The sequence below is a fragment of the Sander vitreus genome, chromosome 17, assembly GCF_031162955.1.
Source record: "Sander vitreus isolate 19-12246 chromosome 17, sanVit1, whole genome shotgun sequence".
In the NCBI taxonomy this organism is placed as follows: Eukaryota; Metazoa; Chordata; class Actinopteri; order Perciformes; family Percidae; genus Sander; species Sander vitreus.
Window position 1 is genome coordinate 23,816,689 of NC_135871.1, and position 17,729 is coordinate 23,834,417.

At 40.0% G+C, this 17,729-nt stretch overlaps 1 protein-coding gene across 1 annotated transcript; it reads right to left on the bottom strand.

The window, feature by feature from the left end:
- Positions 1-3,253: 3,253 nt before the first annotated feature.
- LOC144532862 (monocarboxylate transporter 12-B-like) lies at positions 3,254-12,891 on the bottom strand. Its single transcript, XM_078273800.1, has 8 exons — positions 12,749-12,891; positions 10,777-10,880; positions 10,148-10,291; positions 9,131-9,226; positions 8,741-8,897; positions 7,811-8,476; positions 7,462-7,721; positions 3,254-6,306 (listed from the first exon to the last, which is right to left on the bottom strand). Exons 1-8 carry the CDS (start codon positions 12,883-12,885, stop codon positions 6,119-6,121), a joined length of 1,752 nt encoding a protein of 583 aa, XP_078129926.1. The 5' UTR covers positions 12,886-12,891; the 3' UTR covers positions 3,254-6,118.
- Positions 12,892-17,729: the final 4,838 nt, after the last annotated feature.

The window sequence follows — 17,729 nt, forward strand, 5'->3', positions numbered from 1 at the left end:
ACCCATCGAATAGTGTTTCCCTCTTGTTAAAACGCGTGGCGCGCCCATCCATAGTTATGGTTAGGGATAAGAGTTGGTTCAGGTTTAGGTATAGGTAAGAAGGTGAAGTCTGAAAAGGAAGAAGAAATGAGCGAAAGTGAAGCAGAGGGCAACGAAAGTGATGGTGGACATGAACATGAACTTGCGTTATCCTCTCAAGCTGAAGACCGTTGATAAAAACGGTTACATGGCGTCACTTGTGTGAAAATGATTCGGATTTCACAAAAGCGATGAGATGCAGATTAAGTCAGTCTGCAAAATATGTCAGCGGTTGGTGCCAACCAGGACGGGAAACGCAACAAATCTTTTCCATCACCTGAACAGGTACCATCCCAGCGACCACACCGAGAGTATGAAAATGCTCTGGCTCGAGTCCACACACACACAGCCTGCAAGTTAAAAGTACTGACGTTAGTTTGTAACTATATTCTAAAGGGTAATTAAACCTCTGGTTTCTTCAGGCTTCAGTCAGTATGCACTTTGAATGGGTGGTATTAGCCAAGCAATTATATCATGACAAATATCGATATCGATCAAAATGGGAAAATATATCGTGATCACATTTTTTGCCAAATCGCCCAGCCCCACTTCTACTATAAAAGACTACAGACAAGCGATGACACATTTTTGTGTGCTTTGGTGTTTAACATCAATTAATTGAATTCAAACCTGAACATCAGAGAGACGGAAAAATTGAGGTTTTTTGTTGTTGTTGTAATGTGTCATTACAGAAGCAGAGGGAAGTCCTTTTCTTTGTTCGGGGATGCCAACCTCAGAGGAAACCCCTCCTCCGCCTGCCTCCCACGCATCCACCTACACAGTGGAAACTTCTCTCTGAAAAACACACACACACACACACACACACACACACACACAGACACACACACACACACACTGTTTGATCACGGAAACTCTTTGGAGGCTTTTAGGTGATGTAAAGCACCTGCTAGTAAACCATATTGGAAGTCATGTGCTTTGAGAAAAAGGTGGCATTAAACAGCTGCTCTATTAATTTTGGATTACAGACTAGGGTTAAAGATAAAAATGTTGTTACAATACTTTTGCACCCTCCAATTTATCAACTGATATTAAGATATTGACTTCTGGTTTCATTTTGATCTAAAACTATAGAAATGCCTACATAATATGAACTATATACATAAATTGTTATTGACTTGCAGAAGGCCCTTTTTGACAAAATTGTTTTGAAGAACTGAAAGTGATTTAATTTCTGCTTGACATGCACACTGGTGTGGTGTAATGACTCATTTCGATCAATACAAAACTGCAGACTCACAAAATATGAGACTATAGGCCGTATGTAGGTATTCGGACACTGATCAAATAAATCCAAACCCAGAGCAAGCTTACACTGTGTTATGGGTAAAGACATATACGTGTCACATTTGAGGATATGGAGAAAACATGCAACAGCGGTTGCAGCAGCAGAACAATGCAGGGCTCCCTGTGTGGGGGCAGATACACTCAGAACGGGATGTTCTCTTTGGTGAACACACACACACACACACACACACGGACACACACACACACACACACACACACACACACACACACACACACACACACACACACTTGTACACACACTTCTCTGAATACACATGCCCACAGATGCATAAAAGTCAACAGGCATTAAGTGTTACTCAAAAAAAAAAATGTATAACACATTACTAGTTACTCAAAAAAGGAATGGATAACACATTACTAGTTTAGTAAAGTAATGCCTTTACTAAATTACTCACTGCTGAATGCAAATTAGTTACACTACTGGTTACATTACTTTTGGATTACTCCAACATAACCTGAGATGCATCACAACTTACTTGCCAAATAACAATATGAAGTTAAACCTCATATATGCCCAGATCAACAAAAACCCTCATTACAATGATAATATACACAAGAAATATCCCAGGTAGCTTGCAAAATGTTTCCTGTCTGATGGCGGCCACTCTTCGTTACCTGTATCTTGCCCAGTATGTTTCGGAAAGAGGGCGATTCCACTGTCGAAACAGGCAACTAATTGATTTGTTCTTCTCTCCTCCCGTTATGCAGATAGTTGAAGAACCAGTAATGTGAGTAACACCATAGTAACTGTAATGTGATTACTGAAGTTATCAACAGTAATGCGTTACATTACTGCGTTAAAGACAAATGTAATCTGATTAGAACACTGCATACAACACATACACACAGTTCACAGTACTACATGCATACGCAAGATGAATGGACACACTCCCTACACAAAGCAAAGCATAGCGGTGTGTGTGTGTGTGTGTGTGTGTGTGTGTGTGTGTGTGTGTGTGTGTGCGTGCCTGTGTGGGTGCCTGTGTGCATGCGTGCGTGGACACATACACAAAGCATAGCAGTGTGTGTGTGTTTGTGTGGATACCTGTAGCTGTAAGTCAGAAGGGAAATGTACTTTTTCACACTCAGTGGCTGCTCCAATGTGACATAGCATTTAAGAATCAATTTTGGAAAAAAACAGGGTTTTGTTTTCTTCTTCCATCATCACAGACTATGACTTGGTACCATTGTATTCAACAGAAGGCAACAAGGTCATAATATGTACAATCGTAGGTCTTCCAAAAACGTGATCCAGCCTGGAACTACAGTGTCTTTGTACAATAAATCCATAATGATGAATCCATAAATCAAGTTACATAATGTTTGCTAACTTTGCATCACTTCAAGCTAGCATTGTTCTGAATGTATGGCATGAAAGCTAGTCTATATCCACGATGTTCCACTTCCGGTGCCGCAGGAAATTAAGCTGGATGCATGTCTTTTCGGCCGAAGTCCTTCCTCTTTCTTTGTGTTGGAATGTTAAACTCCGGTGGATTTATGAGGACTATGGTTAACTGCTCCTCAGATCTCTGCAGGGTAGATTGAGACAGGTAGCTAGACTATCTGTCCAATCTGAGTTTTCTCTCACACGCCTAAAACAACTTTTGAACATACACGTTAAACAAACAACAAAGTTGATGAAGCCACCTGTTCGGCTATTGTTTCCAACTGCTACTTCTCCATGTCAACCCCATCGAAACGCTGTCTTTTTACTGGCGAAATGGCTAAATCTACTGTACTTCGGAGTAAAATTTAAATTGTACACAGATAATTCAAAGTAAAGGCACACACTAAACATACATTCTACTTCCACATGAAAAAACACACACAAAAATGATTGAATTAATATAATTTCTCTTTATTTAACAAAACTGTCACATTTAGGTTCTTGTCAAGTGACATGATTAGATCAGCACACACTAAACACAACTATTATAGGCTTTCATGGTCTTGAGTGATATTTTTAATATGGTTTTCATAGTCAAAGAGGTTATTGGTCACTGTAAACCACACACACGTCTTACAAGTTAAGCACAAATGGCTAAATATGAGCACCAGTTCAGACATTTTAATCTTTCCAGCTTTCCAGGTATAAGAGAACTGTCACTTCTTCCTACCCTTTTTTTTTTTTTTGTGGTATTTTCTAAAATATTATTTTCACATATCAAACTCGGTTAAGGGCTTCATTTTTTCATTTTATTACAAATGGATTAAGCTTACCCTAACACCCTGTTACCATTTGTGGAGTAAGGGTTGGTAGGTTGTGTACGTTCTGTTTCCTGTTTTATTTTGAAGTCTCTGTTTTTCTCCCTAGTTATGTCTCGATTTACTTCCTGTCTTGTGTTTTCCCGCCTTGTGTGATTGTCTGCCTCACCCTGATTTGTTTCACCTGTTCCCCAGCCCTAGTGTCACCTGTCCCTTGTTACCTCGTTACCCTGTGTATTTAGTCTCTGTGCTGTCTTTGTCTGTTGTTGGATCATTGTGCTGTTTTGTCAGGTACTGTTCTGCGTTATCAGGTTCAGTCGTGTTCTGTGCTGCCTTCTTTTGTCTGTGGATTCATTCATCTCGGGTTCCTTGTGGTCTTGTTTTCTGCCTGTTTTACTGTTGGAATACTTTTGTTGTAAGTTCTGCCAACCTCTGGACACTTTTGGTTGTAGATTTTGTGAATAAATGTGGAACTCTGTAGCCTCACTATTTTCCTGACCAAAACCTAACAGTTTGGATATTGCGCAAAATAGATGGTACATAATACTGTTTCATTCAACATTTCTTGTGCGGTCTCAGCCCCAAAACTCAGCACGTTGTCTTAGCTTCAATGTTTCACATGTTTTGATATTTGTTGCTGCAAATAACACTAATGTATAGGGATACACCGCATATTAAAAGGCAGGGTGAATGACATAAAACATCACACAATTAAATCACAAAATTGAATTCTAAAGACTGTATGACTTTTTTTTCAAACAAGATTTCTTCTATTGTCCTTCAACAAATACACCACTAATCACAGTATCAATATGACTTTTCCCAAATATTGATTCCTTTAGAGACCAGCTCTAATGCAGGCTAAAAGACTAAATGAATAAGTTTCATATTCTTAGAAATAAAGGTTGTGTAATCTGAGGTATTGAAATTATTTGTTTTCACATTAATACAATCAAGCATACTTGATAAGAAATATCCACTACAGGTTGTTCATGATTCTTTATGTTTATGGTGAACTGAGCATATCTAGCATCATTACATTTCAGGTAAAGCAAAATCAGTGATTTTTGTTCCTATGACATGTTAAAAAATACTTGTTGAAAACATGTGAAGACTGGAAACTGTGTCGTACTGAATTGTGGAGTAAAACCATTAAACAGTATTTTTTATTTTTTACCATTTCTGTGTCCAGGATTTTTTTGGGCAGTCTGAAATAATGGTTCGATGACACACTGGGGTCATCGCTGACATAACCCGTCCCCTACTGTATAAAAACGATGTTGCTATCAGTCTATGGTTACTACTGATGTTAGGGCCAGAGCACGGAGCATCAGTGCCTTCAGCGGACTTGCCCCCAGGGTCTCAGAGGAGAAAATACTGCTTATTTAGTCACACTTTTGTCTGGGTGGTTAATACATTTTACTGTGGTGTGACAGACTCAGAACACATTTATTTTTGCTTTACACAGACTCAGTCTGCAGTGTTTTGGTCCCTTGCACTTCCTACTAAGATGTGATGGTGTGCAAGAACATTAACATTTTTTCATGTTCATGATACATGCAAATGAATCACACTTTTCTTCTGATATGGTACAAACACAGCGGGAAACTGACAGCAATGCAAAATCACAGCAATTTGAGCAATTTTTTACTAGGGCTACCAGACCAGAAGTATCATAATTGTTCAAATATATTTCAAAAGGTAAATACTGGTATGAGTATCATTGTTTCAACTGCTTACACTGCAGTGTTACCTGCAAGTGTAGTAATAAAATTTCTTTAAGGGTCCTATGATATGCTGCTTTTTAGATGCTTTTATATAGACCTCAGTGGTCCCCTAATACTGTATCTGAGGTCTCTTTTATATAGACCTTAGTGGTCCCCTAATACTGTATCTGAAGTCTCTTTCCCGAAATTCAGCCTTGGTGCAGAATTACAGCCACTAGAGCCAGTCCCACAATGAGCTTTACTTAGGATCTGCCATTTCTGTGTCTGTAGCTTTAAATGCTATTGAGGAGGAGGGGGGGGGCGTGACCTTGACCAACTGCCATGCTTCGCTTGTTTTTTAAGCCATGATGTCGCTCTCTTTCTTATGAGCGGGCCAAATGCTCTGGGCGGGCAAAGCAGAGAAAGGGGAGGTAACCTTCCTCCTTATGACCTCATAAGGAGGAGATTCCAGATCGGCCCATCTGAGCTTTCATTTTCTCAAAGGCAGAGCAGGATACCCAGAGCTTGGTTTACATCTATTGCCATTTCTAGCCACTGGGGGACCATAGGCAGGCTGGGGGAACTCATATTAATGTTAAATTTTAATTGAATGAAATTTTCATGCCATGGGACATTTAAAGGCACAGGTTCTGACAGCATTGCTCTTGTTGAGTCTGAGCTTGAGGTCTCATGTCCGAAACACATCAATGGCGTATAATGCATATCAAAATAGCACCTGAACATACCAGCAGTGGTAAGGTGCACATCCGTGCAGTTGGAGGAGCAGCATCTTGATTGCATTGTTATATGATGCTCTGCTGAGCTGCAGCAGCAGTGTGATTGGGATTTAATTGTGCAGCTGAGTTAGACTTGGACGTCCGGCAGCGTCTGACGAGCATGGCAGCTCCTAGAACCACAGAGCTGAACATGAAGCAAGCCCCGCTGAGAAAGAAGGTTGCCTTGTAATTTCCCGTCCTGTCTACTAACCAACCTGGAGACACAGAAACAGGAAATATGTGTTATACCTCAGCAGACAACAATCCACAAGATTAGAGCTGCAACGATTGGTCGACTAATCGATTAGTCGATTGATAGAAATAAAATCGCCAACTTTTTTGGATAAACGATTAATCGTTATATAGTAGTATAGTCATTAAAAAAATGCTGTTTCAGCCTCTCAAATATGGAGGTTTCATGCTCTTTTCTGTTTCCTTTCATATTAAACTGAATATATTTGGGTTTTGGACTGACAAAGTAAGACATTTAAAGGCATCACTTTGGACTTTAACAAACTGCAATGACATATTTGACTATTTTCTGACATTTTATAGATCAAACGATTAATCAAGAAAATAATTGGCAGATGAATTGATAATGAAAATAATTGTTAGTTGCAGCCCTACACAAGATCAAATGGGTTGTGTGGCTCCAAGACGGCAGCTAGCTGTGATATCAGGACTCAAGATCTCCCTTTTTTGTTCTCCTCAGTTTAGGCACAAAACTATGAGCAAATATTTTGTAATGATGGATGTTATGACTAGTGAAATGGACAGGAAATAAGCGGTGCTATTCTCTCTCTGGAACCAGCAGATGGTACAAAGAGTAAAAGGCCAATGTAATAATCACTGGCAACATTTTTATCCTTTTAAAGTAAAAAGAAAGATTGGGTCAAGATTAGAGCTAGAGCTAACATGAAGCCAGCAAATCATCTCAACACTAGTCTCACTTGTTTATGGTTTATATGTTAAGATCTCAAAAATAATATGACAGTAGTCTCACAATGTCAGACCCATCTCCACAGTGCTGTGGAGTACGGTCTGGCTGCACCACAGATACATTCTGGGATAGGAGAAAAAACGCTGTGGGTTGTTTGAATTTCTTTAAACCAATCATAATCGTATTGGAAGGCGCTAAGTTCTGGATGCAGCGACGGTGCCTCTGCAAAATAGTCTCGGAAAATAAAGTTATTTAGGTGGTTTTGTCCAAACTTGCCCTTTTCAGTGTTATGAAGTGGCTCGTTCCTCCTCAGGCTTATCCTAGCAATGCACTTATTTTGATCAAGACTGATGTGACAGTGGTACCCACAAGAGCTTTACAGGATACCTTCAAACACTGCATCAGTTGTAATGAATTAATGAACACTTACCTCCTATTGGTGGGCTAATCAGGTAGGGGATGCCATGCAGGAAGAAGACAACACCCAGAGCGGAGGTCAGGTAGGTGGAGCCCGCAACATCAGAGGTCACCACTGGAATAAGCGCCACATACGCCCCGTCAAAGTACCCATAGAGTACAGAAAATGGGACCAGGAGGGGGAAGGAGTGAAGGAGGTGGATGAACATGCAGCAAAGGCCATCCATGCCTATCGCCATCATGTAGCTCAGCATGCGATACTTCTTCAGACACCTAGAGGGAAGGAAATCTATCAGTATTGGGCTTTGATTAAACACCAGGCATTTATTTCACACAAAAACTTATCTCCAGCCCTTACTTACTGCCTGTCTGTGATCCATCCAAAGGTGATGTTACCCACAATGCCGCTGACTCCGAATATGGACATGAGGAAGGCAGCCTGCTGGGGCTCCACCCCCATGCTGAGGGCATAAGGAACCAGGTAAACTACTGGAGCGCTGCAGCCATAAGCCAGAAACAGTAAGGACACAGACAGAATCAGGAAGTCGGGTATCACAAGAAATCCAAACTCTTCCCTGGACTCGAGACAAAAACCTCTGGATGAAGTGTTTGTGCTCACTAAAGGCTCTGCTATCTTAGCATCCATGTCAGCTGCTGCCTTGTTCAATTTCTTGCTTTCCACCAATTTTGAGTCTTCAATTGTGCTAGCATTTGCTAGTTTAGGATCTGAGCGTTTGAGCACCCCTGGCATTGTCTCTGTTAGCTTGTTGCTAAATAAAATGCAATCAGCTATCTTCCGATCAGACAGGCTTGAACTTGATAGCAGCGCTATGTTCCCCTGAACTAGTTTGATGTTTTTGAGTGCTCCACTGGCTATAAGTAGCCTTTGAGTATCCATTAAGTTGTTTATTTCCAGCTGCTTTGCCTCCACTTGGCTGCAGTCAGCAGGTACTTGTTCAGTGTCTTTGGAATCCACTGCTGTTGTCATACAATATTTCTCCAGGTTTGCCATATTGTTCTCCCATATCCTTTAGAACAGAATAGAAGAAAATATATGGACATGGATCAATAAATGGAATTGGTTATGTTTTAAAAGGATTTTCAGATTTGGGGAAATATGCTTATTTGCTTCTGGGGAGAGTTACATGAAAAGATCAATACCACTCTTGACACAGACGGTGTCATCTAACTCTCATCAAGAAAGTAAATAAGTGGATTTTCGCAAATCTTGAACAATTCCTATGAATAATAAGTTGAACCCTATTGCAGCAGCAACAGAGCTGAGGACTTACCCTTCACTTCTTCTTGGTTCCAGCGGCCTCATCAGAGCACCACAGACACACAGGTTGGAAACAAATCCTCCCAGGATGAGCAGAGCTCCTCTCCAGGAGTAATACTCTATAAGCAGTTGGACTGCAGGAGCCAGGATTAAGGTCCCAATGCCACTCCCTGAAGATGAGGTGAAATTGGAATTGTTGGGATGAAATAAGGCAAGGAAAGTAGAGGAGAAACACTGGTAGAGGAACTTAAAAAAACAGACTAGAGAAAAGCACAGAGGAAATCAAAGAAGTCTGGTAAGAAGAAAAGTAATAAAAAAATAATAATAATGAAGAATAGGAGATGGGAAAGTTATGTATAAATTACGAGAAAACAAAGCAATAGGTAGGTAAAGATGTCAATACCAGACATGGCGATGCCATAGGCCAGAGCTTTCCTCTCACTGAAGTACCTCCCAACCATTGCTATAGCTGGTGTGTAGCTAAGAGCAAAGCCAAGACCTGTAGAAGATGGATATGTTGAACAGAGGTTGCTTGGATGTCAAAGGATATAACACGATCTATACTGCAATACATGCAAACCATTACATTATATTCCCTTGGCAGACAAAGCGATTAAAGTGCATTCAACCTCCAACCTCCACAGGAACATGAGATGTCATCAAAGTTTAACAACTAAGGCTTATTCAGTGCCACAGTAGAACTATTTTTTTTTTTTTTTATTTATTTAAAAGAAATTAGACTATTCTAGGCTTTCCATAATACACAGTGCATAGAGGAACAAAATTGTGTTTCCCAAAGGTACTGTAAAACAGTGCCAGAAGAGGGCAGCACAGAGACAGATCAGTAAGTGCTTGCATGAGCTGTTGGGGTGTAGACTGAAAACACAAATATTCTCAAAGGGTCAAAAAACAACTGTTAATTTTTTAGACTACACTAGTCAGATGTGTTGCTTTTTTCTCATTGGTCAAGTCACCCTTGGTTTCTCTGTCCTTCATTTTTGTCTTTTTTTGTTTAGGAATTGTATGGAGGCCCTAAAGACCCGTAAGGTGATATTTCGTATCTTGTGCACAGAAGATAACAACTTTAGTAGTTTAGTTGTGCAGTTAGGAGTACAATAAACACTTCACTTATACGGAACTTGATCCTGTGATTTGTGTATGCATGAAATATTAGGTCATTGTACACTGGGTCAAGAATACCGTAGCAGCCTTCTAATTATAAAACTACATTAATTAATTGGCTTTCAATTTTCCCTCTTTTATATTTAATATAAAACTAATTGTTTCTGAACATTTGAGTGGGATCACTCTCCTTTTTTTTCATGTGTTTACAATGCATCTTTTTGAGTTATTAATTATTGTTACATATGTTGGTATTGGTTGGTACGCAATTATAATGGGATGTGAGGTGCTTGTGTACCTGGGAGGATGCCCAGGGAGATGTATAGATATTCCAGACTGGAAGCGAAGGAGCTGAGGACCAGACCAGAAGAAGACAGCAGACCTCCCAGGATCACTGTAGCTCTGCAGGAGAGTCGGTCCCCAAGGAAACCACCCAGAGGAGCTGGAAACAGTTTTTTGTGGATTATTATTTCACTGATTTATTGAGCAGTTGCCCATATATTTACCCACGTCCATTCATATATATGCATGGTATAAAACATGTAAACTTTACAGGGCGAGTTGTTTTTATAAATGCATCATTTTACATTTAATCTGACCAGGTCTTTTATTGCACTCCAGTTTTGATGTACCCATACACTTTATTTTTTGTCTTAGTGTCGTCTGATGTTTTGTCAGTTTTTGTACCCTGGTCCTGGCAAAAAAAAGTGTATTTCTATTTTAACTGTATGTTTTAATAGTTGGAATAGAAAATACATTAGAACTTTAATTCATAATTTTTTTTTTTACATATTTACTATCTACAAAACAAAAAAACTATTCCTGAACCTGCACCAAACAGACAAAAACAAGTAAATCTTGCCTTGCCAAATTGGGTTTTAACTGCTGCATTGATCTGCCTTCAGATACTGGTACTGATGGGCTTACCACAGAGCATGGTGGTGGCGTCGATCAGACTATTGATCCAGGAGGTGGTCGAATAATCCTTCTCAAAGTGCAGCTGGAACTCCACAAAGAACATGGAAACACATCTGGGTACAGAGACAGAGGGAGGCTGGATTTAATGCATTTGCACATAATAGTCTGCAAAAATGGCATATTGATAAATGTGAATTTTACTTTTGTCTATGACTGCCAGTTTGTTTAGAACAAACAGTGGAAGAGGTAGAGTAGTTAGTATGGGCAGCTGAAAGAAAACTTCATTAAGAGAAAATAGACAATACCGCTTTAGATTAGGCAATAAACTGGGGACACAAGGTTTAGCAGGAGTATGGAATGGTTTCCTTTATAACAACTTTAAATAATTTATTATTATATTTAGGATAGTCTATATCCTCGATGTTCCACTTCCGGGATTGCTCTGGTGCTGCAGGAAATTACGCCGGATGCATGTCTTTTCGCCGATGTCCGTTACCTTCCGCTTTCTTTGTGTTGGAATGTTAAACTCCGGTGGATTTATGAGGACTATGGTTAACTGCTCCTCAGATCTCTGCAGCTTAAATCGAGACAGCTAGCTAGACTATCTGTCCAATCTGAGTTTTCTCTCGCACGACTAAAACAACTTCCTTCCAAACAAGTTCCGTCCTGAAATGCCAATAAACCAGAGCACGTTTTTCTCCCATCCCGGAATGCTGTGTGGACTAGCCAGACATTCCTACGCAGCGCAGTGGAGGATGGTCTGGCAAGGCAAGACTATATTCAGGAAGTCATTTCATTTAGGTCATTTTCACTCTGGCTGAATGTTGCTGGGATAAAGCTGCATCTGGGGGCCCAAGATGGTTGTGATTGGTTTAAAGAAATATGTGTTTCACCCCTATCCCTGAAAAAATAAGTGGTATAGCCAGACCATACTTTCAGCGCAGACACAGCGCTGTGGAGATAGGTCTGGCAATGTCTTATTAGGTGTCAGCATCTCATGTTAAAGCTGATAAACTAGAGTTTAGTGAGGTCTTAGTCAGTTTATGGCTGTCATTCATGTCCACCAATCTTAAGAATCTGTCCTACCGAACCCAATATTTATGACTCTCATTGTCTATTATATAACCTCAGAGGGAACTCACCGGTCTCATGGCATCTGACCAGATCAGATCAGACTTTTGTGAAAGTTGAACTGAGAGGAAAATAAAGCCAGTCACTGATCACTTCCCACAAAAATTAATTTGTAAAAAGCAAAATGACTACAGACATCTTTTCCCTTATTAACATTTCACCATCATGAAAAAATTTAATAAATAAAATGTAAATAGTCCTACTGTACTACTTGTTATTTTCAATGTGCAAATATTAAAATGGCAATGGCAGTCAAAATCAAATGTCAGCTAACAGCTGATTTGTGGAGGAAATGTGCAGGCTACGCAAACTTATGAGATGGAAACTTCTCTGCAGGGTTCCAAAGTTTTCGTGGAAAAAAAGAAAATATTGCTGCTGAAACAGGTTAGTGGCTTAAACAACGTGAGCTGACTGGGAATGCAGTGTTGCCAAGTAATAACATAGTGGTGTTAATGACCAAAGCTAAGAACAGCTACATGGCAGAACTGTATGCCACACAACACTGAACATCCAGAAGCTACAAATCTCTGTGTTCACAGGTAATGTTTCAATGCAATCTCACCTGTTGTTCCAGGTTAAAGTACAATGTTTTCAATGTTCTTACATTTAATAAAAAATAAAATCCTCTGACAGGGAAAAGTGGTAGGTCACAATCACAAATCTTCTAGGTCCACAAAACAAGCATTCCTCAGGAAATGAGCTTACACCTTCAGGGGGGGTTCTTTTTGAATTGTCCCAATTGCTCATCAGATCTATAATTTGATGCTGCATCAATTATATATTAATAAGCTACTACACACACACACACACACACACACACACACACACACACACACACACACACAGTCACCTGGTCACTGCCCGGATGCAGATGGTGGCAAGGAAACAGCTAGCGACGATCATCCAGCCCCAGCCACCTTCCGGTGGGGCCGTGACTCCCGGTAGCCTTCTGCCTCCCTCGAGCTTCTCCACCTTGGTACCTGCCATTGCTCCAGCCAATCACAAGGCAGACTGACATCAGTGTCCTCGCCCTCTGTTACAAGGAATGCTGGCGGTCGCAACTCCACTCCTCAATGTTTCTCTTTTGTCACTAAATGCACAGCACGTTTTCATTGGCAGGGTTTGTTCTATCAAAACCGCAGTCACTTGCTTAAAGATCTTCAGAAAATTTAAAGGACCTTCTTTCCTTTCTGTTTGATCCTTCTTCCTCTTTCTCGATCACTAAGAAAACACAGAAACCACAACAAGCAGAAATCAAACCATGAACCACTATACTGTGGCACTAGAGGAAAAGTGTTAGAATCATCAAAGTCAGTAGGATTTATCTTCTTTGGAGCTATGATTGTCATGGCACTGGCAGTCTATTGAATAGTTGTTGACAGTGCTTAATTTGTAAAGTGGGAGGTCCCGGAGCGCAGAGGGGGGGGGATCCGGCGACTCAAAACGGGGGTTGGAGGTAACGGAACCAAAGAAAAAATTACACCGGCCTACGTAGCTTCTCTGACTCGGCCTAAAAAAGCCTAAACAACGCTGTGTGTACATCAGGGCAATGTTTATTTTTATTTCAGAATGTGCACTGCATCAGTGCGAAATGTAAAAAAAAATAATAAAAAAATACACTGCAACGATCGTTTTCACAAGCCGCAATTATCCATCGCACAATTCAAACAAAAAACCCACCGTGGTCTCCACATTCTTGATCGCCAGAAACTTGTTTGGGATCCGACTGGCCAGCGTATTTGAAAAAGTTAAACAAACTTTGTTGTCTTTTTGACATTTTTCCTCTGCGTGAAATGAGGCTGTAACAGCAATCTCAACCAGCACAAGCGCTTGTGTCACTTGAAGTGCCGATCCCCTCCCTCCCCCTCCCCCCTCTGTCTTAGCCTAGCCTGAAAATTCACCTCAAAACGCATTGAAAATGCAAACACAAGACTTTTGTGGAACTCCAATGGGGAATAAAGACTAACAAGACAGATAACAACATTGAACACTACACAAACAGTAGTTTATTTTTTTTTATTTAGGCGATTAATTTTTCATAGTGACACAGGAGGTGCCGGATCCAATAAAAAAGTTTCCGGATCCAACGTTGGAGGTGCCGGAACATGTTCCGGCGTGTTCCGGCTCAAATTAAGCCCTGGTTGTTGAGATATTTCAGTCTGACCAACTGACAGACAGACATTGTCGTCTTCAGGGCCACACCGCTAGCATGGCTAAAATATCAATACTAACTAAGTCTTAAGTCTAAGTGTAGTGTTTAGGAGTAGGCCTAGTAAATAGCCTAGTCGCACCGCCTCAACTACCAGTGAATGTAAACTTGCAAATTGGTCATGGATGTGAACATAATTCATGGAAGACATTGTAATTGTAAAGTACTTAATCAAATTGCATTTTACACATGGCATTTTTTCCAAACAATTTCTGCATGAAGCACTCAATGTTTCTGTGAGCAGACGCAGAAGACATCTGGTTTCAAGCTCACCAAAAAGGAACAAAATACTAGAACATGTCTGCTCTTTAAACAGTCCTGTACAGGGGGTACACATAGCCTACTGACTGCAATGTTTATCATTTGGAGTAAGGTAATGTAAAAGTCAAACATACAGAGGAGGCAGAGTGATCTTTTAAATGATATGTTTGTGTGTGTCATGATAAATAAGAGCAATACATGAATACAACAATTTTCAGTTTGCTGATGAAGGAGGAATATAAGAACAGTTTCTTTAAAAAAATATGGTATCTACTATTCAAACACAAGAATACATTTGCTTGGATTAGAAGAAGAAGAAGAAGAAGTGGGTGGTTAGTATGAGCCAGAATTATAATAATATAGTAAGATAGCTAAGTATGGGGTAAAAGCACCACCCACAAATATTCAACTGGATTATTGTAGTTAAATTAACCACATTAAATTGAAACTTCAACAACTTGTGTTTATTCACACAATTGAGGAGGAAGAAGAAGAATTTAGCTGTGTTTCTGTTCAGCGTGAACAAAGAACTTTTCAGAAATGACTTGGAAACACTAATGTAGACACATCTTCATTTTTAGATGCATTTTCAGATTCATCCTGCTTAGCATGGACACATTTTGCATACTTCTTACTTCAAGATTAAACTTGGAGGATGTGAGCACTCATGTCTCTGCTTCTGTTTTTCCTCATTCATGTCTGTGGCTGTAACTGTGAAAAGCAGCACTGGTTAGACATGAGATAACATCTGGCAAGAAACCCTGGCCCATCTACTGTCACAACACAAGAAAAGATTTATTTTATGTTGTCGGTGTGTTTAAAATGTTTGTACTGCGCAGACTATTGTTTAGGCGTACACCCTTTGACTCCACCCACTAATTTCCATCTCAAAAAGAGAACGCTCCCACTTCTTGCTAAACAGGGGAAATAAATGTTTTTTGTTGCTTTTTTAAACTGTTCTCATTGTGAAACAGGTATAGTATAAGCTCCACACTCTTAGTGCATCAGTAGCAGTGATGCAGTATGTAGCAGTGATGCAGTATGTGTTTCCATTTGAAAAGCTCAGGCCTTCACACCAGCTGTGCCAGTTTTGCATTTCAGCTTGGTTTGACCTGGGCTGTTACAGAAACACAATCAGGCTTGAAGAATCTGGACAAACAAGCTATGTGTGTGTGTGTGTGTGTGTGTGTGTGTGTGTGTGTGTGTGTGTGTGTGTGTGCTTTCTTGTTTAACTATATTCGTGGGGTCCAAAAACCGGGAATACAGTATACTTGTGCGGTCTGGACAGCTTTGTGGGGCCAAAATGCTGGACCCCACAACTTTAAGGGCTGTTTGTGGGTTAAGACTTGGTTTTAGGATTAGGGTTAGAATTAGGTTAGGGTTAGGGTAAGGGTTAAGGTTAGGCATTTAGTTGTGATGGTTAAGGTTAGGGTAAGGGGCTAGGAAATGCATTATGTCAATGACGGGTCCCCACAAAGATAGTGCCACGCACTATGTGTGTGTGTGTGTGTGTGTGTGTGTGTGTGTGTGTGTGTGTGTGTGTGTGTGTGTGTGTGTGTTTTTATAAGAAGGTTGGAAAGGGCAGAGAGCTGAGTTACAGGTCAGCAAACTTTCAATTAGAAAATAAAACAATAAAAGAAACACTGGAGAATGTAATTAAAACATAAAATGAGTATCTGAAGAACAATCAGATCTGCTGAAGTTGAAACTGCTCTCATGCACCCGTCCAAAGGTTTATGTGCCACTTCTTTTGCCTTGTCATCTCGACAAACATGCTGTAAAGTTTGCACATGTACATGTGTGTGCTGATTGACAGCATGTTTACGTCACCAACAGAGAATTTCCCTCCTGCTGCAGTAAACTGGCACTAGGCCTTGAAAACAGCAGAGTTCACACAGTTCCTCGCCAGTTCTTCAGTTTGCATTATTTCAGAATGGGTTAAATAAATGTGAAGTTTGTCACAAAAAAAACAAATTTGCACATTACAAATCTTGTACTGTACATATTCACTGACTTTGAAGTCTAAAGATTTAGGTCAATGGTTTTGTCTGTAAAATAAAGCATTTACAATGAATGTCATTCACATATTTGTTTGCATAATTTGACCATTTCTTGTAATTCAATACATGTGTTTGTTGTTTTTTGGGATAACAGAGAAACACACACACACACACACACACACAAACCCGTAATTGCTTGTTTGCAAGTAAATGAACAAAGATGTCTGCCCCTTTCTTTGGAAATGTGAGGCACATTAAAGGATAGGTATTCGGTGTGTTTTAAGCTATAATTTGTTTGGTAAGGTGTTAAGTATTGTTTCAAGTAGGGTGGATAGTTAAGATATATGCATTTGAAAATGATCTGGAACCAGTGAAACTGTCTCCTAGCGTTAGGTGACAGAATATTCAATGAGTCATACAGGACACAATGATGTGTTCTGTAGGGGCATCTCAACACAAATCTACAAATACTATTAAAGACAACAGTCAAAAACTTAAGGTTGGTCTCAGTAGTGTTCTGATATACTGCATCAGCGTAGTCTATAATTGGAAATAATAGTTGCTTCACAATTCTTAACCTGATCTGCCGTGTAAAACAACAGACCTTTTTCACGGCAGACATGTTGACATGTCCTAGTAGGAAAAGCACAGGTGTATTCAAAACCATTAATGATGGCTGCATTCCACTTAGGAGAGGCCCTGGTATTGTTCATGCTGACTCACTGAAATAGCTTACTGGGACACTTGATGGAATTGAGCCATCGTTAAGGTTATCAATTTCAGCTGTGTTTTTCCTGCTATGACAAGTCAAAATGTCTGCTGTGAAAAAGGTCCATTGCTAGAACGGTACAGCATCCTTAGATTGCAGTTTAACTTCCTTATAATAGAGTTTATGTGTGCTTTAAAGGAGAGTTGAGCGTCAAGCCAGAGGCCCAAGTATTTCTATTATCAACTCTCCCAAGAGGGGTGCCATCTAAGAAGTTAATTAACAGGTTAGTCTTCATGGTAGCAGATCTTGTTGGGAAAAGCATGCAGTATGATTTTTTCTTATTCAACAGAAGGTCATTACATTGGAACCATTGTTGAATGGTATCAAAATCAGATTGAAGATTGCTCTGTATCTTAGATATCATAGTATCAGAAGTATACATCACTGTGCCATCAGTGTATAGATGTATAACAATCTAAGCAAACTTGGGGGAGGTCATTGACGAAGACTGGCTCCAGCGATGATCCTTGAGGGACACCTTTTTCCATAATAGAGAAGCGAGATTAGACTACCCTGGATAAGGACACACGGATGTCGAAAATGTAGATAAGAGTTGAACCAGAGAAGAGCTTGTTTAGAGAGACCAATGACA

Bases quoted from the DNA above. Each gene is read 5' to 3' on its own strand.
- LOC144532862 (XM_078273800.1), bottom strand. From the start codon at position 12,885: ATGGCAGGTACCAAGGTGGAGAAGCTCGAGGGAGGCAGAAGGCTACCG. The intron at 8,477-8,740 runs GTAAGTCCTCAG...TCTGTTCTAAAG, and splicing joins GAACCAAGAAGAAGTGAAGG to GATATGGGAGAACAATATGG. The intron at 6,307-7,461 runs GTAAGTGTTCAT...CTGTGTCTCCAG, and splicing joins GATTAGCCCACCAATAGGAG to GTTGGTTAGTAGACAGGACG.